General features: G+C 38.6%; 1 protein-coding gene across 3 annotated transcripts; it reads left to right on the top strand.

Annotated features, from left to right (window-relative positions):
- The first annotated feature begins 430 nt into the window (after positions 1 to 430).
- Positions 431 to 6459, top strand: btbd10b (BTB (POZ) domain containing 10b). Of its 3 annotated transcripts, none has more exons than XM_079338858.1 (9): positions 431 to 540; positions 946 to 1097; positions 2172 to 2368; positions 3231 to 3546; positions 3709 to 3811; positions 4040 to 4160; positions 4695 to 4892; positions 4989 to 5099; positions 5431 to 6459. In XM_079338858.1, exons 2-9 carry the CDS (start codon positions 997 to 999, stop codon positions 5760 to 5762), a joined length of 1479 nt encoding a protein of 492 aa, XP_079194984.1. In that variant the 5' UTR covers positions 431 to 540; positions 946 to 996; the 3' UTR covers positions 5763 to 6459. The 3 variants fall into 3 exon arrangements, with proteins under 3 accessions (XP_079194984.1, XP_079194985.1, XP_079194986.1); XM_079338859.1 differs by having other exon boundaries at positions 432 to 540; positions 2175 to 2368; XM_079338860.1 differs by lacking the exon at positions 431 to 540 and adding an exon at positions 1820 to 1862 and having other exon boundaries at positions 957 to 1097; positions 2175 to 2368.
- Positions 6460 to 7539: the final 1080 nt, after the last annotated feature.

Genomic DNA, 7539 nt, shown 5'->3' with positions numbered 1-7539 from the left:
TATCGTAAAAAGGCTGGTTCAGAACTATTTTAAATGAATAAAAATCTATTCTAACATAGAAAATATTCAGAATAGAAATCTATCATTAGAACTTTGACAATCTGTTAATAGAAAGGATTAATTTTCAAACATATGAACATTATTACTAATCCCCCATTTCTATTAATTATTCGTTTATTTCCTCATACATTTTAGAGCCCCTGTATCTGCTATGTTTGTGTTTACTTTCATCAAAAAAGAGTGAGTGGATCTAAACAGTGGGGGTAGCTTGGAAAAGCAAATATCACCACGAATTATTTCGCGAGACCTTTTCGTGAAATATATCGACCAAGGGTAAAAATCTTGATAAATGTATAACAAAAAACAAAGGGCTCACGTCTTACGAAACAGCTGTCATTTCTCGCTGCGTATGTACGTCAGCACGTCACCCATTAACGGTCGTCACGTACAACGTCAGCTCGGAAAGTGTTTTGAAAGGAGATGGCTGGTTAGCTGGTCAGCGACTGGGATTACACTACAGCGGAAAACAATTCCAATTGGGTAGCTATTGTTGATACATTGTCATACCTATCTAGATTATGACCGCCTATTTGTTATAATTCCTGGTACAACTTTACTAGCAGCACATATATCACTGAATATTAGGGTTATAGTGTTGGATCTTCGTTAGCAATCTGAGCTAACGTAAGCTAGCTAGCTAGCGAGGCTAAAACAACATACGAGCTAAACATGTCAGGCTGACTCAGTGTAGCAACAACGAAGACAACCTCTTCGTTTATGTTTGTCCTGCTTACTAAACTAGTAAATGTTAACAAACGCGTGTCATTAAATGTTAGAGCAAACTTGAGGTCACCGTCGAACAACTTTGTGAGCTCCCAGCGGCTAGTCTGTGGTTTGTTAGAGGCCGTTCAGGGTTTGGTACTGACTTGTTGATTTCGCCATTAGTCAGATTATGAAGGGTGAAAGATCCAGACTGGACTCCCCCCTGTTCGGGTGATGGCAGATCGTCTGCAGTCTTATGACAGTAACTCCAGTGACTCAGAAAACTGGGATCGAAACGCAACAAGCCGACCTCGCAAACTCTGCAGACATTTAAGGTGAGCCAGCTGACAATCTGTCAGACCTCTGAGAGCAACTTCTACTAGTGTTTAGTGTCACTCACTGTTATGGATTATTATTACTTACACATGTGTAACTTTAATGGGAAAGATGATATGACATGAAGTGTATCTCAACTCTTTATCAGTCCATCCATATGTGGCAGATCATTAAAATGAAAGTGTTGTTCAGTTATACATCAGGTGATGTTAGTTCACCATCATAGTATGACTGTAAATAAAATCATGAGAGTGTAACTCTTTTGTTGATCAATGTGTGCCTTATTACATCCCTTGCTGAATAATATCAATTTGGGAATTATTACAGTTGAGTTTTTATAGTAATTTTGTAATGTATTGTATTATTACAACTCATTAAATGAAGCTCCTACCTTAATTGGTAGAGTTATTATTTACCTGCATTGGCCAAAAACAGTTCAGATTTGGTTATTTGACCTATTGTGTAAACATCAAGCTCCCAGGTAACACAAACTACATTTTGATCAGTGAAATAACCTAATATTTACAGTAACTTTATTCAAGTTATACATTACAAAAAGCATACTTACATACAGAAAGTAATATTAAATAAAGATTCTTAGTTCACTACCCTGCTTGACCTGATATGTACTTATATTACCTTTCTATGATGGTTTGATTATACCACAGTTCAACTGCATCTAAGCTCAGGCATCTCTGACTTGTGTTTTTTTGTGTGTCAGATTATATCAAAGGTGACTGCAGCAAGACTTGGCTGCATTCTAGGTGTGTGTGTCATCCTTTCATAACACACTAGGTCTGGTTTCCATTTGTATTTCATAAGGCCAATGTGTACAGTTGTTGGATAAAATACCTGTATGTAAATGACAATGTTACACCTTTTAACTTCTGAGAGTTACAAGTTAGTGATTAATAGTTTGCCCAACAACTGTAATTCAACTTAAGTCTATCCAGCAGTTGTTGGACTAGTCGTGTGTTTGATACTATAACCTTAGAACCTTGACAAAACATAGAAATACTGTGGACCTGTGAGAAAGGGGGAGGAATTTTAAGTATGCCTTTTAATTTGAAAAGCAGCAGTCTGGCCCGAGCATCTAGAGTGGAGGCTGAAGAGAGGAAGATGAGCCTGCATGGTGCCAGTGGAGGCTCTGACCGCTCACGTGACCGCCGCCGCTCAAGCGATCGCTCCAGGGACTCCTCGCATGAGAGAGATGGCCAGCTCACCCCCTGCATTAGAAACGTCACCTCACCAACCCGCCAACACAACAGTGGTGAGTGTGCATGGAAAGCATAGAGGGCTTACTGGCAAAAATGGGACAATGTGCACTTTTAATATCAACGTTTTAATCTTATAAATGTTGACTGCTTCCTATACTGGTGTGACTATGTTACCAGTAAAAAATGCTGACAACAACAACCACCATCACATATTGTATGCAACCTGGCATGCCTCCCAATCACTGATTATTGAAATCTGTGCTGATATATGTAGCATAGCAGACCCGGTGAGAGTTTTTATGAAGAAAACTGTATCATTGTTCAGTGAATTAAACTTATGGAACTCTCTTTTGATTGAAACACCCATCAACAAAGACAACAAGTAAGCAGTGGAGGTGGCCAGCACCACTCATGGGCTGTGGGTTTGTACTTCTGAAGTATCATTGTAGGCCAAGAGCTCAACTAACACACTGTAGCTTGGAGGAGTGCAAACCTTACATGTTGGAAATAGGTGGCACTGAAAGAACTACACAGCTGCAGAGAAACTGCATGTTGTGGACTGTGTTGACAATATATATCATCACAAAGGATGACAGATTAAACCTTTAATTCTCTCTGGGAGACCTCCAAAAATAGACTGTCTTATATACGGTGATATTTATATTCTGGATTTTACCTGTGTATGAAAGTTGTGTTCGAGGTCAGCTGATCTTGGCAGCTACTGGAGAAAAACAGCTGACTGCATCTGTCAACTTTTCTCTAAGGCATGGTTTATGTCATTGTCTTTGTTATGTGAGAGGATAAAGTCAGTTCTAATCCAACTGTTTGTCAAAAAGACAGCTTGTAGTTTGGATTCTGCGTATAAAACACAGTCCCTTTTCAATGGGTTTGACACGCTGCTTGTCTTTTGTGTAGACCGGGAACGAGATGGGGGACCATCATCGAGACCCAGTAGTCCACGGCCTCAAAGAGTCTCCCCCAGTGGCTCGAGCAGCAGTGGGGTGGTGAGCAGTCGCAACAGCAGCCTGTCCAGTACTGAAGGTACCTTCAAGAGTTTGGCAGTTGGAGAACTGGTTTTCGTCTATGAGAATCCGAAGGAGGGAGGAGCAGGTGCCACTGTTGGAAACCGAAACCTAAGGACCTCAGAAAGAGTTACTCTGATTGTTGACAACACACGCTTCGTAGTAGATCCTGCAATCTTCACTGCACAACCTAACACAATGTTGGGCAGGTACAGTATACTTTCAACTGAGCTGTTACTTTAACCTTATCCATTTTAGCCACAAAGATTGACAAGTGTCTTAGTAGTTTAAGCGAAGCATATTTACAATGATACAGAAGTGCTCTTGCCATTTTGGATTTCCAACGCTCAACCTAAGCTTCTCTATTTCAGAATGTTTGGATCTGGAAGGGAACATAATTTCACACGGCCCAACGAGAAGGGGGAGTACGAGGTGGCGGAGGGCATTAGTTCAACAGTTTTCCGTGCAATCCTGGTCAGTCTATTTATATTGATGATAAAGTAAAAAAAGCCTTTGCAGCCAATTACCTAAACAATTGTAATAACCATGACCCATTATCACACTTCCTTTATTACCATTAGGGGAAAACTGTCTCAATTAATGCTTAGTATTACAATCCATTTCATTGACATGTTGTAAATATTTTATATATGAGTAACTGGATTAAAACCATGTTTGATATCGCTTCACTCTAATTAAAAGGATTACTACAAATCTGGGATAATCCGCTGTCCTGATGGAATCTCCATCCCTGAGTTGCGGGAGGCGTGTGACTATCTATGCATCTCCTTCGACTACAGCACCATCAAGTGCAGAGACCTTAGTGAGTATCTCCTCTCAATTCTGAGGCTGCTTCAGTTCTACATTAAGCAGCAGCTGCCTTTTCACTTTCATATACTACACAGCTAATTGAAATACATGTTGTTTTCTCATATACATTTGGATTTTTAAAGGTTTGAATGTTAAACATAATTAAAAATATTAAAGTTGATGCCTACATATGTATGCCTTTTTTCCCAAAAACACAAGGGAAATGAAATGTTTTATTTTTATTGTTTTATATCTACTATTATTCTAAAATGTGGACAATTGTGAAGAAAAAAAAAAACTAGAAAGAAATCCCCTTCTATTAGTAGTTGTGCCCTAGATACAGCAGACAATAGCTGTATTATTATAATATGGTGTATCTCAAAACACAAAAAACACGTTTTGCAGCAGAGCACACTAGAACAGCATAATGACATTTCTTTTCTATTGTAGGCAGAAATGTTTGTAATTATTTCATTATGGCTTCTCCATGAACAATTGTGAGAGCCATTGTGAATCAGTTCAGTAACTCCTATCTCTCTGTGATCAGGTGCCCTGATGCACGAGCTGTCCAATGATGGAGCTCGACGACAGTTTGAGTTTTACCTGGAGGAAATGGTTCTGCCTTTAATGGTTACCAGTGCCCAGAGCGGAGAAAGGGAATGTCATATTGTTGTCCTTACTGATGATGATGTGGTTGACTGGGATGAAGAATATCCTCCACAAATGGGAGAGGAGTATTCACAGAGTAAGCACACACTCAAACAGAATACACTTACACATGTCTGGGGACAACAAAAATAAGTTCCTTTGATGAAGAAATGTTTTACCTTTGTCTTTGCAGTCATCTACAGCACAAAACTGTACAGATTTTTCAAGTACATTGAGAACCGAGATGTCGCTAAATCAGTTTTAAAGGAGAGGGGATTGAAGAAAATAAGGCTTGGCATTGAGGGTAAGTTGATCTCTTTAGTAACTAAAAGTTATGTCTCTTGTCAGGGAATTGTCTATTCAGACACAAATGATTACATGTAAAGTAGAAAGCATTGGTGTTCATGAGAAAAGTATAATTCAACATCTGCATGCATGTGCACAAAGAAGCAGACAAGACATGACAAAATGGTCATTTACACCTCACAACTGTAAAAATATGTTAAAAATGTTGGTAACAACGCTCACATAAGTCTCTATAGACATCAGGGCAAATGATGTTATGTATATAGATAATTCACTGATTTGTTAGCAGACTCAATTAGCAGAGCTTATTATGTCATACCATTTTGCAGGCTACCCAACATATAAGGAAAAGGTCAAAAAAAGACCTGGAGGTCGCCCAGAGGTCATTTACAACTACGTCCAGAGGCCCTTTATCCGCATGTCCTGGGAGAAAGAAGAGGGTAAAAGCCGCCATGTGGACTTCCAGTGTGTGAAGTCCAAGTCCATCACAAACCTGGCTGCAGCAGCAGCAGATATTCCCCAGGACCAGCTGGTGGTGATGCACCCTGGTCCTCAGGTGGATGAACTTGACATCCTACCTAATCACCCCCCCAGTGGGAATCACTACAGCAACAACTACAGCAATGAGCCTGACCCTGATGCACCTTCACCTGCTGTGTGAGGACATGAAGGTCCTCTTTCAATGCCTCTGCCCCTCTCCTCCTCTAGTCCTCCTCCCAGCATGCTGCAGCATGGAGCGCCAGGGGCACCATAACCATATTGCCTTGACACCTCCTTTGCAGCCTTAGAGCCTCAAGAACCTGGGTGACTGTGGAGAAAGAATTATGAAGGACTGGTAAAAGAAAAAGTTCACTGTTATTTTCATTTTGTTTTTTACTTGACCAAAGGAATTTATTTTTCTGCTGGGGGGTGGGGGGATCAGTAAAACATTTATTAACATTATTATTTACAATGTTATTGTACCTTAATTTGATAGGTTTGGCTGAGCACTTTTGTGGTGTCAATGTTTTCTCACATTTTTTATTTAGAAAACAAGTTTGATTTTGATTCTCTTCGGTGGCCTAACTACTAAAGGGGGGAAGAACACAAGACTTACTAGGAGATAACTTTCTGATCATGGAGAAAATGTGCTATCACCACTTAGTGTCATGATCTCCAGTTGAGCTCCTCAGATGTCTTTGAATCTTGTAATTGGCGATGTATTAATGGGCTGGATCTGAAATGTGACGTTATGCTCCTCCCACAGCCATGATTAAGCAGAGCACAGACTGTTGTGATCTGAATCTATTTGTGCAAAGCTTGAAATTGTTGTTTAAAAATAAAATGTTAAAATCATGAAATAAAGACATCAACATACATTTCTACATTTGATCCTTAATTGATCATTAAGCAAAGACACTTTTGAGAAAGAAAGAAATAACTGACCCGAATGGATTATTTCTATGATTACTCTGACTGGCCTACTATCAGAATCAGCTTTATTGGCCAGGTATGTTTAACACACATAGAATTTAACTTTGGTAGACTTTGCTCTGTCTGTACAATGTAAACATGAAATAATAACAATTAGCTAAAAATAAAAACAGGTAATTAAAAAGTAATATGTACAAGACTTTATGTTTTAAAGTAACAACCAAAGTTTTAAAGGAAAACTCAAATTTGTCAGACCTGATACTAAGGTGAGGTAGGTTATCTAGATAAGCTATGTTTACTTTTTCTCACCTCTGTTCATTTTTTAGATTCTAGCAGGAGCACAAAAAGAGCACTTGAACAATAAATTGAATTACACTTTAATGAACATTTCTTCTACCATTTCCCTGCAGACACCAAACATAAAAAGGTTACGTCTGCCTCCAAATTCTGACAAACAAACGATACTGTTTCCATGATGGTAGTAAGACTGCCAGACTTTACTTCTCGTGTATCGGCGTTGCCATGAGTTTTAGTGTGCTCTTTTTGTTTTTTCAAGTGCACAAATGTGTAATTAATGATATATCCTTAAAGCCTTTAATCCTGAATTTAACTCTTCAGATACAGCTATTACAGTAAATGTACTACGGGTATGTGACTCTACTAGTAATTGGACTCAATAGACTTTATTTACACTCACATTTTGTCTGAAATAAAATTGACACAAATCTTTAACATTTCAAAGACCTATAAATACCAAATCTTCTTTATCTTCATTTAAAGTCTAGTTCCAGTCACAATTTAGTTCAATCTCTGTATTAACAATACTGGACAATGAAACATGATAATACAGGCTACAAAATGATTATACTTTACTAATACTATTCTAAATGATTATACTATTATTATACTTGTGCAATTACAGCTTAGATGAAGATAATGTCCTCCACCTCTTTTGTACAAGTGTTCATAAAAGTGAACTAGCAGCTTCTCTTAACGATTGAGCCATCTTTGATTTGAAACCTGTA

Source organism: Symphodus melops (genome assembly GCF_947650265.1).
Source record: "Symphodus melops genome assembly, chromosome: 3".
Taxonomy (NCBI): domain Eukaryota; kingdom Metazoa; phylum Chordata; class Actinopteri; order Labriformes; family Labridae; genus Symphodus; species Symphodus melops.
This window is presented reverse-complemented; position numbering and strand designations above follow the sequence as displayed.

What these genes read in the sequence shown, in the direction of transcription:
- btbd10b (XM_079338858.1), top strand. Translation starts at nt 997, where the DNA reads ATGGCAGATCGTCTGCAGTCTTATGACAGTAACTCCAGTGACTCAGAA. An exon ending in CCTAACACAATGTTGGGCAG is followed by an intron (nt 3,547 to 3,708) that starts GTACAGTATACT and finishes TCTCTATTTCAG; the next exon opens with AATGTTTGGATCTGGAAGGG. An exon ending in CATCAAGTGCAGAGACCTTA is followed by an intron (nt 4,161 to 4,694) that starts GTGAGTATCTCC and finishes CTCTGTGATCAG; the next exon opens with GTGCCCTGATGCACGAGCTG.